Genomic DNA, 26127 nt, shown 5'->3' on the forward strand with positions numbered 1-26127 from the left:
CCTTCTGAGGTGATCCCTGAGGAGACCGGCACCGAGGGAGACTTCGACCGCCCCGGTACATCTGCACCTTCCCAGCCTTCCCACACATTCGACCCATCTGTCCCATCCACCAGCACAGGAGCATCGTGGCCGCCTACATTACATGAAGCTGCTGGTGAGGAGATCGCTTTCCCTTTACCCCACCCTTCTGCCCCTACCACCTCTAGTACACCTGCAGGTACTGGGCGGCAGCGGCAGAGGGGTCAGGAAAAGACTTATGCGCCAGAGTTCTTGCATCTGAATGCATCTTTCCAGAACTGTCTAAAAGTCTTGTCAGAGCAAATCTCCGCAGGCTATCAGCAGATCAACTCCAGCATTCTGGAGGTGAAGACACTTCTGCAAACCATGCATTCAGAAGCAAGATCTTCGCCAAACCACACCTTTTTCAGGTCTGTTGTGGAGCGCATGGAAACGCTCTCTCCTGCCCAGCAGATGCATGTAATGCATTCATGCCACGCTGCTCTCCAGCAAGTTACCTCCCAACCTCCTCCTCCCACCACAGTAGTTCCTCCACCTGCACCCCCTCCAGCCACTTTCCATCCTCCCCCTCCTATTACATCTACACCCCCTCCAGCCACTTTCCATCCTCCCCCTCCTATTACATCTACACCCCCTCCAGCCACTTTCCATCCTCCCCCTCCTATTACATACCATCCACCTCCCCAGCACCATCCACCTCCCCAGCACCATCAACCTCCACAGCACCAGCAACCTCCCCAGTACCAGCAACCTCCCCAGTACCAGCAACCTCCCCAGTACCTGCAAACTCCCCAGTACCAGCAACCTCCCCAGTACCAGACATCTCCCCACTTCCAGCAACCTGCCCCGTACCAGACATCTCCCCACTTCCAGCAACCTGCCCCGTACCAGACATCTCCCCACTTCCAGCAACCTGCCCCGTACCAGACATCTCCCCACTTCCAGCAACCTGCCCCGTACCAAACTCCTTCCCCATACAACTTGCCATCAACATCATCTGCTCCTACAGTCCCTGCCCAACCCTCCACTCCACCACCCACCACCTCTTCTGCTTCCCACATGTCCACCCATTCTGTAGTTTTTTCCACACCTTCACCTCTAACTGTTCCTTCCCCACCACGATCCCAGTCCTCTCTCCACACTCCCAGTGTCGAAGTGTCCCGCAGCCCCTACAGCAGTATTTCCACCACACACTACACAGATTTATAATGTGTGTATTTAAATAAAAATGACCAGTTTTATGGTTTCAGTTTTATAGTTTCAAAGCTTTATTAAACAAGTTTATTAAAATTTTAAAAAAGTTTACTAAAAAAAACATTTTTCAATAAAAGTTAAATTATTTTACACTGGTTGTCTGTCATTTCTTTCTGCGGCGAAAAAGGTTAAATACAGGGTATTTAAAAGGTGAAATGGTATTCAAAACTAGGTATATAACTGTGGGTAAATTTTAGCTTTTTGCCACAGTTGTGTTCCTGGTTGTGTTTGAAGCAAAGTATTTCACCTAAAAAGTTGTGTTTATTGTTGGTGATTTCCTAACAATGTACACAACTTTTGTTAAAAGGTGAAATACTTTGCATAAAACACAACCAGGTACACACCTGTGGCCTAAAGCTAAAAATAGAGACCATGACAAGATAGCCAACTTTGGTTGGCAAAGGTATATACTGTTGGTACAGAAGGTACACAAGTTTGGTTGGGCACAAATCTTTCACACTCTGTCATCCTGCCAGTGTACTCTGCCTTGAGGTGACATAAAGTATAGTGCAAAATTGTCCCTCATTATTGAAACCATCACAGAACTTCTAGTGGTAATGTCATGGTAATCTTGCAAGGTGGTTTCTTCAGAGGTGTCCTCAATGGAAATGGGTTCCTTGCAGATAACAAAATTGTGGAGTACCACGCACGCTTTGATCACCTCGTCCACAGTTTCTGTCTTGAGGTTGATCGCAGTCAATAGGACCCGCCATTTGGCTGTCAGAATACCAAAGGTACATTCAACCATTCTTCTTGCTCTTGTGAGGCGGTAATTAAAAATGCGTTTTGTTCTTGACAATCCTCTGCTAGAGTACGGTTTCAAAAGGTGTTCTGACAGCTGGAAGGCTTCATCCCCTACACAGACAAATGGCATAGGTGGACCAGATGTTTGCGGCAACGGTCTAGGTGGTGGGAACTGGAAGGTGTTTCCATACAGTTTACGCCCCATGGCAGACAGTTTGAAAACTTGAGAGTCATTGGAGCGGCCATAGGCCCCAATATCAACCGCAATAAATTTGTATTCCGCGTCAGCGATGGCCATGAGGACAATTGAAAAATATTTCTTGTAATTGAAATATTCCGATCCCGATCCAGCTGGCTTTACAATGCGGATATGTTTCCCGTCCACAGCGCCCAAGCAGTTGGGAAACTGACATATCTGTTGAAACTTGTCAGCAATTTCAATCCACCTCTCTGTTGTGGGCTCTGGTAAAAACTCTTCAGCTAAGGAGTCCCACAGTGCACGGCATGTGTACTTCACAATTCCAGATATGGTGGAAATCCCGAGTCTGTACTGGAAATGCAGTGACGAAAGGGATTCTCCAGTTGCAAGAAATCTGTGGGGAATTAAAAAACAATAAATTAGTTTTAAATCACAGCATTACATACCAAAACTCAGCTATAACACTTGGAGATACAAACTACCACCAACAAGATTTCAGTGAAAGTGTGCTCTGATGCGATCACATCCAATAAATGTGGCTTACCTTAAAGTCACCATCAGACGCTCTGCGGGTGAAACAGAGAAGCGGCAATAGGTGTCCGCTTTTCTTATGAGGTGTGCAATGCGCTCCACCAAGTAATCAAAATTCTCCATTTTCATCCTAACATATCCAAAAAATTTATCCGGGTTTCGTCGAAGGTCCATGCATAGTGTAGAATAGACCCCACGCGTCATTCTCTTGGCTGTGATGGGGTGGATCCACAAACGTCGTCTACGATGCCTGATGCGCTGCTGTCTCGCTCTCTCCTCCAGAACAATCACCCTCAAACGATTCGCCTCCGCTGTAAAATCCGCCAAATTCTTCAAAATATTTCCAATGACAACATCCATCTTCGCCAGTAACTTGCTCTTCTCTCCAACCTGCACTTTCTCCTCTACAACCTGTCAAAGAAGGGCTGTAGGAACATGCTATATATAGTTTTCCAGTAGCCAATCCCGTTCGGAAGGCCACAAGGGTCAATTTTAAAAACCGGATCCGGCGTAATCCGTCGAAAAACGGATAGAAAAACGGATGAACCGGATGAGACGGATCCGGTTTTGTCTGTCAAGAAAAAGACGGATCCGGCAGAAAACCGGATCCGTCACATCCGGTTTTACTAAACATTTGCCGGATCCGGCGTTCCGGCACGACGCCGGATCGCGCCTGACGCCGAAAACCTGAAGTGTGAAAGTAGCCTAACTGTACTGTGACATCACCTTGTTCATTATCCCGCCGCTAGTGTAATATCACGATGTGTATTATCCCTGTACTGTGACATAGCTGTTTTATTATCCCAGTAGTGTGACATCACACTGTGGATTATCCCTTTAGGGTTGCTTCACAGTATTTATTATTACTGTACTGTGACATTACTGGGTGCATTATGTAGGTTTTCTCACATCATTGTATACATTTTCAGGGTTGTACTTATATGAGTTGCAGAAGTTGCAGTTTTACCTGGAAAGAGCTGCTAGTGGTAGATATAGGTCGTGTTCACACAATACACTACTGATGCCTTTTTTTGCAGTGATTTATCCAAAATGCTGTAAAATTGCCATGTTTTAACAGCATTATTGGAAAATAGGGGCAAGTACATAGATCACGATTGCATCCTGTGAACGTGGCATATCAATACTATAAATGGCTTGTAAAGATAAGGTCCATTTTACACATTAAGGGCTCGGGAATTACAGGACACTGAATGTTTATTCATAAAAGGAAGAATAAGGGATCTCAATCCTTGGAACTGGGGGTGGTGATATGGGCGTTCCCAATGGGCAGATCCCACCAAACTAATATTTGCATATAATAGGGAATTCTAGACAATGTTTTCTTCCTGTCAGAACCTGAAATCCAATAATTAATTTAATTGATCATCCAGGGTTAAAAGATTATGCTTTTTTCCACTCCCAGTGTGAGAGCATCTGCTCACTACTGGATGCCCTCCTTGGGTCATCATAGGGTCCTGAGTGGAAACTTCCACAGGGCACATAGTCAGAGGTTGTGCTCCCATTGATGGGAAACAGAAAGGCGATATCGTAGTTTGTTGTTTGGAAGCTTCCAGGTTTGATACATTCATCGTTTTTTTTCTGAAATGTTTCCTGAAATTATTGTTTTCCTTCCATTTCTGTATAATTTCAGTGAAATTGCGCCACCTTGTGGTATAATATAAGCATTACTCAAAATGTATTCTTTCTTATCAGTATTTTTGAATATCTCACTGTAAATACCAATAATGCTACCGTAATACCAATAATTAAAAAATAAGAAAACTAATAAGCAAATCAATCAATGGACATGGCAAATTCGAACTATTTTAGATTTGCATGGCGTGAATTGCCTAAAATTTCCCCTGCCATTTTACACATTGCTGAAGATTGCTTAATCCACCGAATAATCACTTGACCTTGGGTGAGTTTCACCATAATGACATGCAGCTATATATCACATGATATAGCATAGCAAATCTGGAGAGTCAATCATAGCCGGTTTAAAAGCCGAGGCAGGGAATGCAGCAGCCGTTTTATGGTGAATCTGTATAGTGAGATGATAGATTGTGATAGCACAGCAACGAAGAAGATTTAGTGGGTGAGAAAAAGAGAATAGTGTCATAAAGGTTTTAAATGGCAATTGAAAGCTTGGAGTGCATTTGATTAGCGGTGAATCAATTCGCCAAAAGTCAAATTTCCTAGGAAAGAGAGACGAATTTGACAAATTGAGTTTAAAATGATTCGCTCATCTCCAAAATTCTTTTAGCATGTGTTCTCATTGTTGGATGCTCATTGAACCTGATTAACGGAGTATTAATCCATCCTACAAAGACTGGCATTGGTCGTCTGTCTAAAACTGTATGTCTTTGTAGATCTTCAGTAAGTGTCACGTTAAAGGGTTTGTCCCATATATATCTAGGGTAAGTGATAAGCATTTGATCACTGGGGCCCTACAGATACGCTGTCACGACACAGCTGTCCGGTGACTTGGGACCAGGGGCTCTTTCCCTGTCCCTAACCCTAGGGGGCGCCCTAGCTCGCCCTTTTCCTGGGATACTTCTGAAGGTGAAGATGCTGGGACCTCCACCCTTGCCTTATCTCCTGAGTCAGCCCTCCGTCTGTTCTCTTCCCCCACTCAAGGAAGAGGGGCGCTACTGTGCGCAGTAGTACACCAACCCAACAAACAAGGTAGGAATGCACCAGGGTATGGCGGTAGGAGAATAAACTAAAATAGAAAAGGCTAGGGAATTACCACATATACAAACCAAGCAACAGTTACAGATAACATCTTCAACACTCCTCATGTGAACTCCTCTCCCTCTGGAAGACATGCAGCAAATGCTACCTCTGACAAGGATTTGCATCAGAGCCTAGATTATAAAGGGGAAAGGAGTGGCTAACCGAGCTCAGCTGTGAGCACAGGGATTTCCAACATGGACGATTAACCCCTGTTCTGCCAGAATAAACACCATTAAAATGTAGGAGAAGTGCTTCTTCTCAGCGCAGGAGTAGGAGCAAGCAGACGCTGCGGTCTTCTGGCTCCACAATGTCACGGTAACCCCGTGACATACACTCTTCACCAATCAAGGGAACAGAGGTCCCCTGCCCCTGTGTTGAAAGCAGCATATGCACCGCTCTAATCAAAGTCTACGGGCTGAGAGACATAGCTAAGTGCTCATGCAGCATTTACTTTTCCATGTAAAGAGCTCTCCTAACACATCTGTTCTGCAAATACTTACATCCCCCCATAATATAACAATTTTAGAAACTCTTTTCTTAAAAATCTCCTTTGTTCTTTCCCTCTGTTCTTTCTCCGGGAAATGTATGAATAAATTGACAATGAAGTGTCACCATTCTCATTGTCAAATGGGTGTACACACTGACACAACCAGTAAGAGGTCACAGTGCCTAACTGTTGCACCGCAAACATTATTGTCAAGAGAATGGCCATGCCCAGTTGTCAATGTATTCATATATTTCCAGGGGGGGATAATAGAGCAACAGCACAATGCATAGCTGCAACAAAAGATATACCAGAGTTAATACGCCAGCTATATGTAGTCTTGTAAGTGTGTACGACATAGGAGACAAATACAGATGCTTCTTGTGACATGGCTAATACTTTATTTTGTACAGTTTTCTTCAGTTTTTTGTTTTCCTGTGAAGGTTTTGAAGGCCAAAGGGGCAAAATGCCCCTAGACAGTAGCTTAGTTCCCGGTAAGGAATTCCTTTTAATATAAAGTCACTATTGTAAAATGTCTCTTGAATTTCAGTTCAGATATTAATCAGCAGCGGCTGCTCTTCATCATCCAGGTCTCCACTTGGTGGGATGTCATAAACGACAAACAGCGAAGAGTAGAAACAGCCAACAAATGACATGAGGCTGGAAAAGTACATGACACCATTGGCGCTGCCAACCATCGATGTTAAAGGTCCCATCACAATGGACACAAGTATCTGTGCAAGGAAGTACTGGCAACTGAGCAGAGAGATATCGACCCCCATACCACGCTTGCTTCCATCTGAGCTTGAGGATACAAACTGGAGAAAAAAAATCAGGTTAAAAAAGGGGTTTATATTAATTTCTAATTGTTGCAATGCACTTTTCTAATGGGTATAGAGAGAGACTGGGCAATATGATTTTCTAGTACCCGACCCTCCTTTATGTTCAGCAATGCCATACCTATGTAAACTGTATGAGACAAATGAGTAGTGACAGCAGCACTAATGAATATATGAGTAGGAGTTGCAAATGCCTGAGGTACTGCTAATAAAAGTGAAAGTTTTGAGCTGTGACCCTTAATTTTGTATGCACTTACGGTAGTTTGTGGTCAGATGGCATTGGGGGTCAGTGCGTATCATTCAGAGAGACTAGAAGCTCTTATATTCCTACCAGTAGTCATATACACAGATGGTACACACAGACAGAGGAGGAAAAGCTATGCGGCAGAGAGAAGTGTTTGCATTAAGACTAGCTACAAGTGGGAGTGAGTAACACTTGTTATTAAGTTGTGCTCTTCCTAGTCCTAGTGAATGCCACAAAGGAGCATTTAAAATGATACAGTGTGAGCTGCAGTAAGAATTGTTTTTCCAGTAGGAGAACATAATGGCTAATTCCTAACACCTACATGAAGAGTTAGCTGCCCAGGAGGGGAGAGAAGAAGACATAGCGGAGGAGTTTTTATGCTTACCCCTGACTGTGAAGTGTCATGAGACAGATTACTATGAGACTGGTGTTAGTGTGTAAGGGACTGTTGATGTTCAATCACTATTGGGTTGTACTCAGAAAGGCCATCCTTAGTCCATTAATGAGCATCGATTGATCTGAAGTATTGGGGGAGACTTATCATAACTAGTACTTGTTGTGTATGGTACGGCAGCTCCACTTTTTACACGGCCATGGATCTGGGCTGTAACACCCGGTGCCACCTATAAGCCCATACGGGGCTGTTTCTGGAATAAGAATCCATGTTTTTCAACTTCCTACCACATTTTATTTAGCATTTAACTCGTCAATTGCCATTACAGAGAATGCTCCGTCTTTGTTCTCTGGCCAAAATAAGGCTGGCTCACATAATGAAATATCTACCGCTCACCTTCTTATTCTGGTAGTAATCACAAAGAAGTGAATACGGCAGGATGCAAAGTGTGGAGAAGAGGATCCCATGTGTGATACATAGAGACAGGATGATGTACAGATTACTAGACAATGTCGCCAGACCAGTGCCCAGTCCAAATGTGAGATATGCGATAAAGTACAGGGTGCGGATACTAAAATGTTCTTCCAATTTTTCCAGTATAGCTGATTGCAAAACACAAAAACAATAATTATTAAAGCTTTCAAGCAACGTATATCTATCTATCTATCTATCTATCTATCTATCTATCTATCTATCTATCTATCTATGCTGACCAGAACCTCCTAAATGAATAAAGCAAGTGTGAACAGGTGCAAGCTACTATGATTTAATAATGTACAAACAAAAGAATATAGCAGACTCGCTAAATGTTAATATGTCTGCAAACATTGACTGTATGAAATATGGACTGCATTACTGCTATACAGCATATTCTTATAAGATGAAGGTACTTAGTGCAAAATTTGGTCACTTCATGTGAGCTCATCAGCCATGACAAGGCAATATTAGGTTTAGGGTCAGTGGCGTAATGGGTCCAATGTGCCCCAGTGCAAAATTAGGACCTGGGTCTTCCCCGCATGTTTGTCAGATGTATGGGCCCTTGTGGCATTCTAAATCCTATAAGGACTTATGAATTGCACCCCTTCCCCCATTCTGGGCTCATTCTGGTATTTATGCTCTCCATCCTCGTATATATGTCCCTCACCCAGGCCCTATCCTGGTATGTGTATATATTTACCTTCTATCCTGGAATATATGTCCGTTATCCTGAGCCCCATCCTGGTATATATATCCCCCATCCTGTTATGTATGTTCCTCATCCTGGTATATGTCACCTATTCTGCTGCTGTTCTTTAATGCATAGAAAAAAAAATTGATTCTACTCACCTTCCCTCTGCTCTCCCGCCGCAAGGCGTCCTGTTCTCAAGCCGGCAGCTGACTTTAGTGTGCAAGCGACCAGAGTGCAAGATGTCACTGCCATGAGCACCCGGTCACGTGCACACCAGGGTCAACTGCCGGTTTCGGATTGCCCCGGCATCGTATATTGCAGCACAAGGACCCAGGGAAGTTTGCACAGGTGTCGGCGGGTCGCTCGCAGGCACAGGCCATGTGCAACCTCTACGACTATGATCGTTACGCCCCTGATTAGGGTCCCATCAGAGGAAATTTACCATGTCATGGCTGGTGGGCTCTCTATCTACACATGTGGTCAAAACTGTTGCTACCCCTTGTTTAATGACAGAAAAACCCACAATGGTGACAGAAATAACTTGAATCTGACAGAAGTAATAATAAATCAAAAATCTATGAAAATCAACAAATGAAGGTCAGACATTGATTTTCAACCATGCTTCCACAGAATTAAAAAAAAATAAAACTCATGAAATAGGCCTGGACAGAAATGATGGTACCCTTAGCTTAATATTTTGTTGCACAACCTTTCGAGGCAATCACTGCAATCAAACGATTCCTGTAACTGTCAATGAGACTTCTGCACCTGTCGACAGGTATTTTGGCCCACTCCTCAAGACCAAACTGCTCCAGTTGTCTCGTGTTTGAAGTTTGCCTCTTCCACACGGCATGTTTCAGCTCTTTCCAAAGATTCTCTATAGGATTTAGGTTAGGGCTCATAGAAGGTCACTTCAGAATAGTCCAATGTTTTCCTCTTAGCCATTCTTGGGTGTTTTTAGCTGTGTGTTTTGGGTCATTGTCCTATTGCAAGACCCAAGACCTGCGACTGAGACCAAGCTTTCTGACACTGGGCAGCACATTTCTCTCTAGAATCCCTTGATAGTCTTGAGATTTCATTGTACCCTGCACAGATTCTAGACACCCTGTGCCAGATGCAGCAAAGCAGCCCCAGAATATAACAGAGCCTCCTCCATATTTCACAGTAGGGACAGTGTTTTTTTCTTAATATGCTTCATTTTTCCAACTCGGAACATAGAGCTCATGTGCCTTGCAAAAAAGTTCCATTTTTGTCTCATCTCTCCATAGGACATTCTCCCAGAAGCTTTGTGTAACAACCCTGCTGGCATCACTGCATGGCCTCCCATTCCCCGCACACCAACTTACTTTCTGCTTCAAGCCATGCTGTGAATTCTGTCTGTTGCCAGCCCTGAGCTCCATGTGCTATGCCTCTTGTTTTCCTGCTTGCTCTCCATGTTTCCTGACTGTGTGTGTAGGGGGGCGGCGCCTGAACTCTCTGGTTCTTATGCAGTCAGGGTGCACCTGTGTAATATGTCCATTACCAATCACCTAGAGCCCTTGACTATTTAGTTTCGCCACACCCACTGACCTTGGCCTGAGCAATGTCTAAACTCAGTTAGCTCCTTGCTGCTGAGCTAGCCAGGCCCTGTCCTATGTCTTGCCTTCTCTGAAAGCTCTTCTTGCATATTCCTGTGTCTTGGTACCTTGCCTAGTACTTCTCTGTCCGCCTGCCAGGAGGCAGAATATCCTGGTCCTTGTGTCTTTGTCCCTGTGTCTCTGTCTGAACTCAGCCTTACCTCTGTCTGTCTCCTTGTCTGTGGTTCCTTCTCTGCTCTGTCTGTCCTTGTGTACTCCCTATCAGAGGAGCAAAAGAAGAAAGACGCGCACTCTTGCTGTGGAGGAGATAGGTGCTGACTGTACGTGGAGGGTCCACAAACAGTAGTCAGTAGATAAACAGTCGCACTCAAGTGTGGATTAATCTTGTAAAAAATCTTGAAGATTTTGTGAAATTTTTGGATTTTTATTTTATTTCAAATGCATCAAATAGTGTAACACCGCAGACAAAAGAAGTATCCAAAATGTGGGTATAATATCGTAATCAAGGATATGAGTATACTATGGTTACGTTTCGACCTACTAGGAGGCCTTTCTCAAACCCTATCAGAGGCTCTGCTCCCTTGCAGCTCTGCCCGCACGGCTCCTTAGCCGCTCTGTCTGCACGGCTCCTTAGCCGCTCTGTCTGCACGGCTCCTTAGCCGCTCTGTCGGCACGGCTCCTTAGCTGCTCTGTCTGCATGGCTCTTTAGCCGCTCTGTCTGCACGGCTCTTTAGCCGCTTTGTCTGCACGGCTCTTTAGCCGCTCTGTCTGCATGGCTCTTTAGCCGCTCTGTCTGCACGGCTCCCTAGCCGCTCTGTCTGCACGGCTCCCTAGCCGCTCTGACTGCCCGGCTCCCTAGCCGCTCTGTCTGCCCGGCTCCCTAGCCGCTCTGTCTGCCCGGCTCCCTAGCCGCTCTGTCTGCCCGGCTCCCTAGCCGTTCTGCCTGCCCGGCTCCCTAGCCGCTCTGCCTGCCCGGCTCCCTAGCCGCTCTGCCTGCATGGCTCCCTAGCCGCTCTGCCTGCACGGCTCCCTAGCCGCTCTGCCTGCACGGCTCCCTTGCCGTTCTGCCTGCCCGGCTGCCTTGCAGTCCAGCCTACTCCACACCTCCTGTGTGAACAGGTCCAAACCTGTTCCTTCATATTCCACTCCTTCCTGCCTATATCCATACCTGCACCTCCTGTGTGAACAGGTCCAAACCTGTCTCTCATATTCCACTCCTGCTTGCCCAGTGTCTCCAAGCCGTGCCCGCTTGCCCAGTGTCTCCAAGCCGTGCCCGCTTGCCCAGTGTCTCCAAGCCGTGCCCGCTTGCCCAGTGTCTCCATGCCACGCCTGCTTGCCCAGTGTCTCAGCCGTGCCTGTCGTGTCTACCTGCCTGCCAGTCTATAGCACCTGTCCAAGTGACTTATCCCCGAGTGGGATCAGCAGCCACAGCCAGACACCACCCTGGAGTGGCACCCGACAGCTACCTGCCGCACAAGCCTGACCTCACCATCAGAGGCTCCAGTGAAGACCGAGGTAGCTGTCGTAGTCACGCCCCTTCCAGGGTAGTCTGGTTTGTGGCTCAGTGGGGCCACAAACCCCCGGCTCGTGCCATTCAGCCCTGGCGTAAGCGTGACAGTTTGCTCAAGCCATGGTCCCCGCTGAGTCCCATGCCCTTTCGCTCTCGGAACAAGATGAGCTTTTTTGCCAGTATGGGCAACCAAATAAATTTACCCGGTCTGAAGCCCAATCCTTCACTGCCCCACCCACCATTGTGGTCTCCAATAGACTGTTTGCTCAACTAGAGGCTGGCATACCTAAAGTTGAACCTCCCTCGGACCCGCCAAGATATGATGGGGACCCTAAGCAGTGTCGTGCCTTTATGGAGCAGTGCCTACGCTATTTTCAATGGCATGCTCCCTACTTCGCCAGCGATCGGGTAAAGGTAGGATTACTAATGTCCTACCTAACAGGAGATGCATTGCAGTGGCTTAACCCCCTTTGGGAAGTGGGGGATCCTATCACCTTGAACTTACCGGCCTTCCTGGTGGCCTTCTGCAAAGCCTTGACAAGCCAAATACAGTGTCTCCTGAAGAGTCTTCCCCCCCAAGCTTCCAGAAACGGACCAGACGAAGAGAACCCGAGGCTAATTCGTCTCATCCGTCTATGACCGTCCATGACCCACCTGTTCCACAACCTGCCAAGACAGCCCCCCGTGCAAGAGCCAAGAGGTCTAAGAAAAAGGGGCTGGCTAGGTTGTCGCCAGAGTCCAGTCCTGAGAAGGAACATCCTGACCGTCTCTGCCCTGTGAAGCCAAAGCTCCAGAACCTTGGGTCAGTAGGAGAGACTGCCCTTGGTGAGAGTACCTCCACTCCACTAAAGTCTGTGACTGTTCCGGTGCCTTGTGGGAGTTTCGGCCCTGCAGTTGTATGTAAGCTGCAAGCCAGGCGGAGGCTGTTTTGGGTTCCTGTTCCACAGTTCCAGAATCCTTTGAGGGTGTTTGGTGATGGCCGAGCCCTACTTGTGAACAGTCCAGTACTGAGGGGTCAACTACAACTCCTAATCGGAGCGTTATACACGAAGACATTTATTTTCCACCTGCTGTCCAGTTTGCCCACTGGTCGTTCGGAGCCGGGTACTCTACTGCCCCTTCCGGTCCAAAGACCCAGCGTGGTGCTGCATTTGGAACTACCTAGCCAACAGAGGTTCCTTGTTCCACTACTGCAAGGCCAGTCTTCTGTATTGTCACCTTCTCCACCTGATCTGCTGGTTATTAAGTCATGGTGTGCTGACATCACTGAAGAAAAGAAAGCAGTGGCGCCCTCTTCGCACACCTCCGATGACCAGTCCCCAGGAACATCCCTGTTGCTTGATTGTCTTCCCCAGGATAGTGGGCTGAAGATGGATCCTGAGTGGATGCCCTCGGCTCCTCTATGGCCTGTGGGTGAAGGTCCCAGGATTAAGCAGTACTCCTTCGCCAACTTGAAAGAAGTGGCCCAGTTTTTTCCGGGTAACAGGCGGAAGTGGCTCCCCGTATGTATGCCTCCAACTTCCATGTGGCAGGTGGATGAAGAGGTGAGAACAGTGGCCTATGTATCTCCGTTTTTACCCATCTGGAGGAGGAGGTCCAATTTTCTTGGAATAACGGCCTAAAAATTGACTCTGTGCAGGTGTCTTCAGTTTCTAGCTGGCCGGCTGATGTAAGGGCGAAGTCTGAAGCTGCCAGGGCCCCGCTTTTCGCCAATCTGGAGGAAGAAGTCCTGGTACCCTCTGTGTTGGAGACTGACTCCCTTGGGCACCAAGAAACCGGGCAATCTGGGATTCCTGATGGCACACATAATCTATTCGACCTGATGAATATCATGCTAGCCTGGACTGTGTGTGGTCCCACACTCCTTCTGCAGGTCATTCTGGCAGGCTTGAGGAAGAGGGGCTGTAAAGGGGGGAGGGTACTGTAACAACGCTGCTGGAATCACTGCATGGCCTCCCATTCCCCGCACGCCAACTTACTTTCTGCTTCAAGCCATGCTGTGAATTCTGTCTGTTGCCAGCCCTGAGCTCCATGTGCTATGCCTCTTGTTTTCCTGCTTGCTCTCCATGTTTCCTGACTGTGTGTATAGGGGGGGGGCGCCTGAACTCTCTGGTTCTTATGCATCCAGGGTGCACCTGTGTAATATGTCCCTTACCAATCACCTAGAGTCCTTGACTATTTAGTTTCGCCACACCCACTGACCTTGGCCTGAGCAATGTCTAAACTCAGTTAGCTCCTTGCTGCTGAGCTAGCCAGGCCCTGTCCTATGTCTTGCCTTCTCTGAAGGCTCTTATTGCGTATTCCTGTGTCTTGGTACCTTGCCTAGTACTTCTCTGTCCGCCTGCCAGGAGGCAGAATATCCTGGTCCTTGTGTCTTTGTCCCTGTGTCTCTGTCTGAACTCAGCCTTACCTCTGTCTGTCTGTCTGTGTCCTTGTCTGTGGTTCCTTCTCTGCTGTGTCCTTGTGTCCTCCCTATCAGAGGCTCTGCTCCCTTGCAGCTCTGCCCGCACGGCTCCTTAGCCGCTCTGTCTGCACGGCTCCTTAGCCGCTCTGTCTGCATGGCTCCTTAGCCGCTCTGTCTGCACGGCTCCCTAGCCGCTCTGTCTGCACGGCTCTTTAGCCGCTCTGTCTGCACAGCTCTTTAGCCGCTCTGTCTGCACGGCTCCCTAGCCGTTCTGTCTGCCCGGCTCCCTAGCCGCTCTGTCTGCCCGGCTCCCTAGCCGCTCTGCCTGCATGGCTCCCTAGCCGCTCTGCCTGCACGGCTCCCTTGCCATTCTGCCTGCCCAGCTCCCTTGCAGTCCAGCCTACTCCGCACCTCCTGTGTGAACAGGTCCAAACCTGTTCCTTCATATTCCACTCCTTCCTGCCTATATCGATACCTGCACCTCCTGTGTGAACAGGTCCAAACCTGTCTCTCATATTCCACTCCTTCCTGCCTATATCCATACCTGCACCTCCTGTGTGAACAGGTCCAAACCTGTCTCTCATATTCCACTCCTGCTTGCCCAGTGTCTCCAAGCTGTGCCCGCGTGCCCAGTGTCTCCAAGCCGTGCCCGCTTGCCCAGTGTCTCCAAGCCGTGCCCGCTTGCCCAGTGTCTCCAAGCCGTGCCCAGTGTCTCCAAGCCGTGCCCGCTTGCCCAGTGTCTCCAAGCCGTGCCCGCTTGCCAAGTGTCTCCAAGCCGTGCCCGCTTGCCCAGTGTCTCCAAGCCATGCCCACTTGCCCAGTGTCTCCAAGCCACGCCTGCTTGCCCAGTGTCTCAGCCGTGCCTGTCGTGTCTACCTGCCTGCCAGTCTATAGCACCTGTCCAAGTGACTTATCCCCGAGTGGGATCAGCAGCCACAGCCAGACACCACCCTGGAGTGGCACACGACAGCTACCTGCCGTACAAGCCTGACCTCACCATCAGAGGCTCCAGTGAAGACCGAGGTAGCTGTCATAGTCACGCCCTTCCAGGGTAGTCTGGTTTGTGGCACAGTGGGGCCACAAACCCCAGGCTCGTGCCATTCAGCCCAGGCGCGAGCATGACACTTTGTGGCTTGTTAACATGTAGTTTGGCAAATTCCAGTCTGGTTTTTTGTGATTTTTTTTCAACAATGGCGTCCTCCTTGGTCATCTCCCATGAAGTCTACTTTGGCTCATACCACGACGGATGGTGCGATCTGACACTGATGTTCCTTGAGCTTGAAGTTCACCTTTAATCTGTTTAGAAGTTTTTCTGGGCTCTTTTGTTACCGTTCGTATTATCCGTCTCTTTGATTTGTCATCAATTTTCCTCCTGCGGCCACGTCCAGGGAGGTTGGCTACAGTCCCATGGAGCTTACATTTCTGAATAATATGTGCAACTGTAATCACAGAAACATCAAGCTGCTTGGAGATGGTCTTATAACTTTTACCTTTAACATGTTTGTCTTTAATTTTCTTTCTAATCTCCTGAAACAACTCTTTCCTTTGCTTCCTCTGCTCCATGTTGAGTGTGATACACACCATGTCACCAAACAGCATAGTGAGTATCTGTAGCCCTATATACAGGCCCACTCACTGATTCCAAGATTGTAGACACCTGTGATGCTAATTAGTGGACACACCGCGATTTAACATGTCCCTTTTGTCACATTATTTTCAGGTGTACCATCATTTCTGTCCAGGCCTAGTTCATGAGTTTTATTATTTAAATTCTGTGGAAGCATGGTTGAAAAGCAATGTCTGACTTTCATTTGTTCATTTTCATAGATTTTTTTTTATTTATTATTACTTTTGTCAGATTCAAGTTATTTCTGTTACCACAGTGGGTTTTTCTGTCATTAAACGAGGGGTACCAACAATTTTGACCACGTGTCTGTCTGTCTATCTATCTATCTATCTATCTATCTATCTATCTATCTATCTATCTATCTATCATCTATCTATTATCTATTATCTATCTATCATCTATCTATCTATCATCTATCTATCACCTATCTGTTATCTATCTATCTATCTCTCTAGGCTTACATATATTACTGTATATGCACATTATAAGTGTGTTATACGAAGGCTCAGATACCTGAGTAAAACGCGGCACTGAAGGCATATATGCACATTCCCCAGCATCCCATTGTGACACCCGCATTATATCTATGATATTCTTCAGAATTGTGCGGTGCCTTAGGATCTCCTTGAAAAATCACTTCTCCCATGAAGTCGGTATAAAAAAGCAGCATACCTTCAAAGGATAACCACCCTGCAAAGTGAGAGACACGTGTGAGACAGTTCCTTCTGTTGATAAAATATAGATCATGTGCATCATAAAATGTTGTAAAAAAGATGAGAGAGTTACTTTCTATATGGGCTTGTTCACATGATAAATTTTTGTTGTGGAAAAAACACAGCATTCTACAGTACTATCAAAGTGAATGAGATTTCTGAAAACTCCTGCACACACTGCTAATTTTTTTCTGTGCAGATTTGAACCTTCAAACCTTTTTTCCAAAAAAATCTTCAGCATGTCAATTTTTTCAGCATTTTGCAGCATTTTTCACCCATTAAATGAACGGGGGAAAAAATACAAGTAAACGTACAGCATTTTTCCTGTAAAAACTTAGTTTTTTTTTTGCAGCAGAAAAATGTTCTGCAAATAATGAATATGTACCCTATACATCTGTCTACATTTTCTACACTGCTCTTGGACTTTCATGATGAGCCCCTATGGCCGCTATTATATTGCGTCTGCTTTCTGCCACCTTCCCATGGTGGAGCACCCTTTATGTGCTTTCCTAGTATAAACATTCTATCCTTCTCATATTTTGGACCCCACAGTGGGACAGACGGGGACTCAGCTTACCAGAGACCCGGAAAACTTTGTCATATATTACAAAACCACTATGTGAACACTTATTTATTTATTGAGAAGCTTGGTTGGGATTCAAGGTGGAGAGCGAGTTGGTTTTTTATCTAGGTTTTTCGTGGTATAATCTTGAAACCTTAATAAAAAATATCTGATTAAAAAAAATGTGAACCCAGCCTTACCCTTGCTCTACCTCACTGCCCTAATTCTTCATTTAAAATGACGAGATCTGACACCTCTGACCTAATATATTCACTATGGTTTTTGTTGTAATTTATGATATAAACGTCAAGTCAAAATTATAACAAAAAATCCAAAATTGCTGCAAAGTTACCAAGTGTTAAAAGAGTACAATATACAAAAAAATTAGCCTTTCTCGAGCATAAAAAATATACAGATGTTAGGCTTCAGAAAGTCCAATTATGGCCAAAATATTGCCTGCTTTCTTCCTGTTTTAGCTAATATGGAATAAAGATCAAGTTTTTATCAAGAACCCACTGTTTTGGTAAATTTTCAATGTTGGTTCCGGACCTGGTGGGAGGCCCCACCAAGCTAAGCACAAGTTTGGTCAATTGTGGATATGAATCTAATAATGGACTGAGGAGTACAACAACTATAGAGAGGGAACCCCATAGTAGGGGTCATAATAGTGGGTCCCTCCATTCAGAACCAGCCTTGGACAGTATTTGTGCCTTGCCGAACAAAATAAGCTAACTGATAGGTGGTGTAAACTTAGACTGGATAGTTTTAAAATATACCAGATTTAATCATAATGAATGATAAATCTGGAGTATGGGAGAAATGATCAAGTTTTATATGCCAGTTTTGAACCCATACCGTACTGGAAGTAAGAAGATTACCTCTTAAATCTGGCACACATTTGAGCACCAAAAAAGAAAATTTGAGCAGGTGCAAATTTTAGCTTCAAAACTGGCACACTTCATAGCAAATTTGTTGGCTACACCAAGTCGCTAAACTCTGCTCACTTTCTTTAAAACTGATGTGAGCAGTGGAAAAGATGAAAAGACTGAAAATCAAAATATAGCATGGTTCATAATTTGTGACCTTTTTTTTGTTCTGAAAAATGGCATATGGAGGATGATAAATTCACCCCCATTGTCTAAGTTTGCACTATGTAAGAAATAGATATACTGTAATTGATAAGAATGCCCCACTGTATATGAAAAAGATGCAGATCTATAATAAAACTTTACCCAGGAAACCCTTCAAACAAGTCCTTTAATCTTCCCGATTCGCCCAATTTACCTAGGAAGTGATTGATGCATAGGTTACGCAGAGCCTTAGGCATGTGGCAGATGGATGAACACAGGAGTTTCATTGAAAGTGGTCGATTGGAAAGCTCAGTTGATCCATTAAGTTCACTTTCATACTTTACTCCATTCAGCAATATGTTAGCCACCTGCACCATAAGAACTCCATATCAGCATACAATACAGTGAGAAACACCTAGAAATCAAACCATGTAACATTAAGTCATGCACAAGAGTCAACCAAAACTGAACAGAAATATTCCCTACCAAAAAGCTAGAAAAAAAAGTCCCCCAAGAACTTTAAGAAGGATTGCAAAATGGCTTGATTTTGGAATTTTTATTATAGGGGTTCGGTCACCAAGTCAAAAAGCAGGAATAAGATAAGAGCAAAAACTGGACACATGACCTGGTGACAGGTCCTCTTTAAAGGGGTTGTCCAGTCTTAGGCTACAAGTCTTGTGAATCCTCACACGTGCACAGTTCGCGCTGTCAGGGTTCTCTGGTGCTGGCGTCAGTGGTTATGTGATTGCAAGTATTTGATATGCATACTCCCGGCCACATTTTAACTGGATAGGCGCAGTTTATACAAGTATGCAGGGCATGAGTAGTCACAAGTCTCCAGTTTCATAGAGTGTCTTGAGCCTGGACAACCCTTTTAAGGAACCTTCAAGAATTATAGAACCTTGGAGAACAAGAAAATCCAGTCATAGATAGTAGATTTGTCAGTGGTTCCCTCCTGACTATGTAATATCTATGGAACCAGACATTTATCGGGGGAAACAAGGATCGGATTACTACTTGTTCGATATTGATTGTACTGCGATAATTACAAATACACATGGGACAGATTTTGTGGGATTGTTCCCTGCAGAATTGCACTTGAAAAAAACTTTTGTAGTACACTAGCAAGCAATATTATTTCTACATTGCAGAAATTTTGTCTAGGGGGGATCATATGAGCGCTGTGGCCAATTGGTGGCCACAGACTGGCTGCAGTACTCAGGTGACCCCACCGCCAGAGAAAGCAGTAGCTCAGAATTTGGAGGAACAAAACTGGTGCACTGCCAGGTGTAATTTTATAATTTTTACAGTTTTTTTCATGGACAGCTTACCGACCGAAAGTACAGTTGTGTGAACGAAGGCAAATAGTGACTTATCTGCTGTGAGACTTGTGTATCAACTATTTTCCCCAGTATTTAGCAAGTCTTTATTTAACCAAGTCTTTATTTAACCATTTGCCCTCTGCATGTCAGTTTATTAAAGTGAATGTGGCTTGCTACTTAGCCACGACATATACAACGAAAAAAAGTCATTCCTCCAACTTATGTCAATAAATTATATAACCTCTAAATTACATAATTTTGCACCGGCATAAACAGTTGTGCAAGATTGGATAAAACATGGCTGCTCTCTTCCGAAAACGCATTACACCTGTTTTTGGGTTCTATCTGGCATTACGCCACAGCTAAGGGAACTAGGTTAGGCTGCATTACCATACACAACCTGGGGTCAGGTGTGGCACTGTTTTAGACAGTAAGCAGCCATGTTTTTCTAATCTAGACACATCCTCTATAAAACATTTTAGCAGAAGAATGAATAAATTTTACCTGCTGACTAAATGTTACATTTCGCCTTCGGCTGCTCTCGGGGCACGTCCCTGTTACTATGTCTGGAATAGCTAATGACTGTGGCCTTTTCAGGATTCCTGATGATCTAGCCTTTGGTGCATCAAGGGATCCAACTCTCAGACTACCTCTGTCTGCGCCAGGACTTGTCAAGCTGTCGGCAGAATCCAGACTTCTGTTTCCACCGCAGTAAAAACTTTCAGGTACTCGGGGAAGACTACTGGCTTGTCTTGGTAAACTTCCAGAGGTTGAGGAGAAGCCCTCATGTCCTCCGGTGAAGCAGTCAATGAGAACACTATCAATGTTGGTGGTACCAAAGGAGGAAGCAAATTCATTGATTCCCGTTAAGGAATTATCCCGGCTGATCAGGCTGCCATACTTTGGTGTGAGAGGACTGAGGGGTGAGATTGGGCTTGTGAAGCTGGCATACAAATTGTTGGAATTTTGCGAAGGGACGGATTGATTCTCCTGTTCTTCAAAAAACACGGGTGGTGAAGGGGGAAGAGGGAGACTTGGGCTTTTCATCACCTTCTTTTTGTTGAAGGATGGAAGAGGTCTCTCAGGAATACTGATTAACGTCAAGACAGTGGTGATGGCCAGAGTTATAGACGTGAAGGTATAGATGACTCGTAACTGTCCTCCCATTGCTTTCCCAAACTTTGTCTTGTTCCAGTTAATGCCGCCAACCACATAACCAAATCCACCGCCAAGACCTACAAGAATAAAACATTAATGACAAACCAAGTAATATACTCCTAGATTTGTTCTCTTTCATCAAGTTTTTAAAAGGAAATTTAGGTTTTCATAATGAAAAATAAACTCTGCAAAAAGTCTTGATTATAAATCTTCAATGCAGACCTAAGTATCTCCATAGTTACAGACTATAATAAAGTCAATGTGGTCGGATTTTGCTGTCACATCCATTCCCTACTGTAGTTGTCATTTGGGGCATTCGCCAATTTGGTACAATGATATTTTTCATTTTAAATGCTTTAGAACACTACATTTGGTTGCAGAGTCGGACATTAATGACACCTGTTCACGTATTGGGAAAAACCAACCCAAGTCCAGTGATGGATTTAGTCTCAAATTTGCAGCAAAATCCTTGTGTATTATATAAGCATTTGGCTGTGAATTTTACCCCTGTATATTGAACGGGATGAAGTTCAGAGTGAAAATTTCCAAAAAGAATTGAAATGCTACAGAATTAAAGGGCTTGCTCAGAACTTTTTTTGTACTATGGGCTAAAAACTAACAGGCAGGTATTTGCTAACAGAGGCAAGATAATCAGACAGCTCGGACTGAGTTTCACAGACTTCTGCATCAACCCTTAGGGTCCCGTTACACATAGTGACGCTCCAGCGATCCTGACAACGATAAGACCTGGTAAGGATCGCTGGTACGTCGCTACATAGTCGCTAGTAAGCTGTCAAACAGGCAGATCTATTCAACGACGCAGCAACGATCCGGCGATCCGTATAATGACCTCGGTGGTCGTTGGGACCTTGTCACACAGCAGCTATTCTGATGACTCACGCCTGCGTCCCGGAGTTCTGTGTCGCCAATGAGGTCGCTCGTCGGCGTCAAACACAGCGATGCGCGCTGGTCAGCGCGACGCCAACGATCAAAAAACTGCCTAGGACATTCGAGCACGATCAGCGATATCCAGCCGGGGGGGGCGGTCGCTGCCATGTGTCACACGTAGCGAGATCGCTGGCGAGGTCGCTGTTGCGTCACAAAACCTGTGACATTTCAGCGATCTCGCTAACGGATCTCGTTATGTGAGACGGGGCCTTTAGGCTTGGACTATGAGGGAGTACTTTTTTAAAGATCTATGGCTGGGATCACTCTCGACTCGCACTCAACAGCACCACGAGGCTGGGAGATCTGGATTAGGCCGACGTCACACTAGCGTATGGCATCCGATGCGAGAGCATCAGATGCGATATGCTAATGACCCTTGGTTCCTGCTCTGCTGTGAGCAGGAGCCGAGTGTCATGCTACTATGCTCCGAGCCTCTCGCACAGAGCGGATCTAAGCACAGCTGCGGAGGAGGCAGAGAAACTAATTTCTCCATCTCCTCCATTGCCGGCGTCGGCGTACATCACACTGCACTCGGATGATATCCGAGTGATGTGCGCTGTGTCACTCGCACCCATAGACTTATATGGGTGCGAGTGAGCGATACTCGGCCAAGTGTCGGTGACAATCGCAGCATGCTGCAATTTCTCTTGCTCGTAGAATACGGGCGAGAAAAAAAAACGGTGATGGGATCTGCCCCATAGGATGACAGGGGTCCAAGGGCTATGCAATGTTTTATCGCATAGCACTTGTCCATATTCAACGCAAGTGTGACTCCGGCCTTAGGACAATGCTCAGACTGACCTCTTCGAAAATCTGCATGACCCCACTTAGGTTGACAGTCACCATTCAGTTTGCAATTCACTATTCTACAGGGTGGGCCATTTATATGAATACACCTAAATAAAAGGGGAATGGTTGGTGATATCAACTTCCTGTTTGTGGCACATTAGTATATGGGAGGGGGGAAACTTTTCAAGATGGGTGGTGACCATGGTGGTCATTTTGAAGTCGGCCATTTTGGATCCAATTTTATTTTTTTTAATGGGAAGAGGGTCATGTGACACATCAAACTCATTGAGAATTTCACAAGAAAAACAATGGTGTGCTTGGTTTTACCGTAACTTTATTCTTTAATGAGTTATTTACAAGTTTATGACCACTTATAAAATGTGATCAAAGGGCTGCCTATTGTGTTGGATTGTCAATGCAACCCTCTTCTCCCACTCTTGAAACACTGATAGCAACACCGCAGAAGAAATGCTAGCACAGACTTCCAGTATCCATTGTTTCAGATGCTGCACAATTCGTATCTTCACAGCATAGACAATTGCCTTCAGATGAGCCCAAAGATAAAAGTCTAAGGGGGTCAGATCGGGAGACCTTGGTGGCCATTCAACTGGCCCACGACGACCAGTCCACTTTCCAGGAAACTGTTCATGTTGGAATGCTCGGACCTGACCCCCATAATTGATGGTATGGTGTGGTATATGGAGTACAAAGATAGTGGGGCCATTCTTCATCTATGGAAACCTCAATGCCACTGGATATCTGAAATTGCTCCATGATGATGTGTTGCCCTCTTTATGCACTGAAGATGGGACGTTCCCTGAGTTTTTCCAGCAAGATGGTGCACCACCACATTATGGGTGTCAGGTCCGAGCATTGCTACAAGGAATCTGACCTCCTTTAGGGCCTGTCACACTAAGCGATATTGCTAGCGATATCGCTATGTCTGATACTTACCTCCGACGGCTCCCCCACTAGTTATCGCTGATCACGCGAGAACGTCCTGGACCGTTTCTCGTTGTCAGCTTCCTGCTGGGCTTCCTGCTGTTATGACGAGCGACGCGTGGAGCCGGGCGGGAGGACGTCACGATCGCCTCGTCTGACAGGTAAGTAGCGACCTCCGACCCCTGCGATGTCGCTGGTGAGATCTGCCTGTGTGGCAGCTCACTAGCGACCACTTAGCGATGTACCAGCGATCCTGACCGCATCATATCGCTGGTCGGGATCGCTGGTGCATCGCTAACTGTGACAGTACCCTTAGACTAGACATGCTTAATTACGGATTTACGAGTGGACTGGCTCTTAAGATAACTAATTAATTTGGTGTCTGTAAGCTTTAATTGTGTGTTATCTCAGCTTAATCAGCAGCATCAATAACAACTGGTTAATTGTCCACTTCATGTTGTTAATGAGGTTGTGCATATTTCTCCTTGTGCCCTTTTATAAAAAAGATCGGGAATTTGTAGAAACTCAGTGGCAGCCGCGGTAGATTTTGCAAACAGTGACATGCAGAACTGGCCAATATCACATCCTCCTTTAGGCCGGGGCTATACGGTGACATGTGACGCGCAATATCAATTCTCAGACAAGGGGCGCTACCAAAAACATCTGTGCAACTTGCAGAGCTGCATTGAAATATATGACAAGTGAGTCCCGTGCAAAAGAGAATCCCACACAAATAGGCAAGTTGGTTAATGCTTTGGTTTGCACATTGCATGTAATCGTGGGAGGAAAGTTAGAAATAGAACCTCAGTGGCAAGGAGAATACATTATTAATGATTATCATCATCAAGAAACATTTCCTCTATAATTCCTGGCATAATCATAGTTAGAATGTCACTGCAGCAAGTCCTGCCAGCGGCCACCGCAACCTGTTCTGCTATTATATAATGCTTTTGGCTGACATTTTTCAAAGATTGATGACTAATTGTGAGTTCTCTGGATAAAATATATTCACAATTATAAGATTCATCTTTACGATAATGTTACAGTTGGGAACATATATAAATAACAAGGAAATAACAGAATCTTGTCAATCTAGTCATCAATTTCAAGGAGCAATAGCAGCGGAACATCAAAGTCACAGTGTCTATTTAAAGGTAATCTGTTACGAGGATGTTGCTACCCCATCTGAAAGCAGTATGATGTAAGGGCAGAGACCCTGATTCCAGCGATGTGTCACTTACTGGGCTACTTGCTGCATTTTTTTAATTTATTTTTTAATAAAAACACATTTTTCTCTGCTGCAGGTCTAGCAGTTCTCTGAATGCTGAGCTCTGTATAACCCCGCCCACACCACTGATTGGTGTACACTGTGCATAGTCACAAAGCAGCCAAACAGTGTGGGGGCAGGGTTATAAAGAGATCATGAACATGGAGGACTACATGGCAGCATGTTTGGTAGTCCTCTAGTGATATTTTATCTCTTGCTGATAAAACAGTGATTTTATCAAAACTACAGCAAGCAACCCAGTAAGCGCTAAATTGATGGAATCAGGGTCTCAGCCCCTACATTATGCTGCTCTCAGATGGGGTAGAAAAAAACTGGTGACAGATTCCCTTTACATTAATGGTCTGTCTCCACTGCAGGACAGAACAGGTTCTCCAGACTCCAGACTGAGAGATGCTCTTTTTAACTGTGGTCCAAATATAGAAACCCGCTTTTATTAACTCACAATTCCCTCATAGAGTATAGGTTTTCTACTGAATAGCGCATTTAAGGGGAACCGGTCAGGTAATGCATGCTGCCCAAACCATTGCAAGCCTCTGCCTGTATGAGTTCTGTATGCGCTTGCAAGCAGAGCCTTGTCAGTCACTTCCAGGAGCGGGGAGAAGCCGCAGGGGACCCGCCTTTATGACTAGTGAATAGGGCGGACCGGTCTCCAGCGGCCATTAAAACTATGTTTTTCACTGAAACATCGCAGTGTTTCAGAGTAAAGCATCCATGGCTGTGATCGCACAGCCAGGGGCTGATACATTCTGCTAACGGTTTGTGCAGCATGTATCACCTGACGGGTTCCCTTTAAACAGACAGGAGTTGTGACCTATCCTTTTTAGGCATTTGGTTAGAAATTACCTCCCAGCAGAGCATGAATGTTCAGTCCCCGGTCTTGATCTTCTGGGCTGCACACATCCATCATATAGGCATGACTTGGATTATCGGCAGAGTCGGCACTGAAGTCCATGAGGACCACCCCACAGATGGTCAGAATGAGACCCCATTTATGATTGTTGCTTGTGTCGGCCACAGACAACCCTATGTCTCTACCATTCAGGAGAAGCGTTAGACCAAATAAGGCGCCTGTGAACAAAGGAAACAATGGAAACCTCATGTAATCAGCCAAAACTATAGAAAGAAAAGTCTCTAAGATCTAGGATCATAGACTGATAAACACCAGCAAACAGCCAGTGATCAAGATCGGAGGAGTTGGAGGACATCTAATATGGCCACTACTGTATCTCCTTTGGGTTTTTGAGACTCAAGAATAAATCTTCCTAACTATGTGATAACACATTTACCATTTCCCAGCCAAAAAAAAAACCTGGTAGCCGCTACCCCAATTGACTACCATTTCCCAGAAGCAGATAGGAATAGTCACTGATGTCTAGTTATTGCTAGAAATCTTCATCTGAAGATGTTCCTCAAGACATTGAGGAAAACCACAATGGTCGTGTTGTAGGAAACAAATGCTTTACATGTATTTTTTCTAGAAGTTCAAGGATGATTAAAGGATTCTATCCACATTTGGGGGTCTTTTTTTTTTAAATTTATACATGTTTGAAAAAAATAGGTTTGCATTTGAGGGTTAGTTAAAAGTTTTGGCTTTTACAGATCC

At 45.4% G+C, this 26127-nt stretch overlaps 1 protein-coding gene across 2 annotated transcripts in view; it reads right to left on the bottom strand.

Moving 5' to 3' along the window:
- Positions 1 to 6347: 6347 nt before the first annotated feature.
- Positions 6348 to 26127, bottom strand: part of SLC45A1 (solute carrier family 45 member 1) — a 72799-nt gene continuing 53019 nt past the window's right edge. For both annotated transcript variants that reach the window (XM_073585597.1, XM_073585598.1), the window contains 6 exons: positions 25368 to 25592; positions 19904 to 20634; positions 18292 to 18445; positions 16246 to 16422; positions 7843 to 8048; positions 6348 to 6787 (listed from right to left, as the gene is read on the bottom strand). In XM_073585597.1, the coding sequence (XP_073441698.1) occupies positions 6521 to 6787; positions 7843 to 8048; positions 16246 to 16422; positions 18292 to 18445; positions 19904 to 20634; positions 25368 to 25592 (1760 nt within the window). In that variant the 3' untranslated portion in view covers positions 6348 to 6520. The remainder of the gene's footprint in view (positions 6788 to 7842; positions 8049 to 16245; positions 16423 to 18291; positions 18446 to 19903; positions 20635 to 25367; positions 25593 to 26127) is intronic.

This window comes from Dendrobates tinctorius, unplaced genomic scaffold (assembly GCF_039654945.1).
Source record: "Dendrobates tinctorius isolate UK_male_01 unplaced genomic scaffold, ASM3965494v1 ptg000086l, whole genome shotgun sequence".
NCBI classification, from domain to species: Eukaryota; Metazoa; Chordata; class Amphibia; order Anura; family Dendrobatidae; genus Dendrobates; species Dendrobates tinctorius.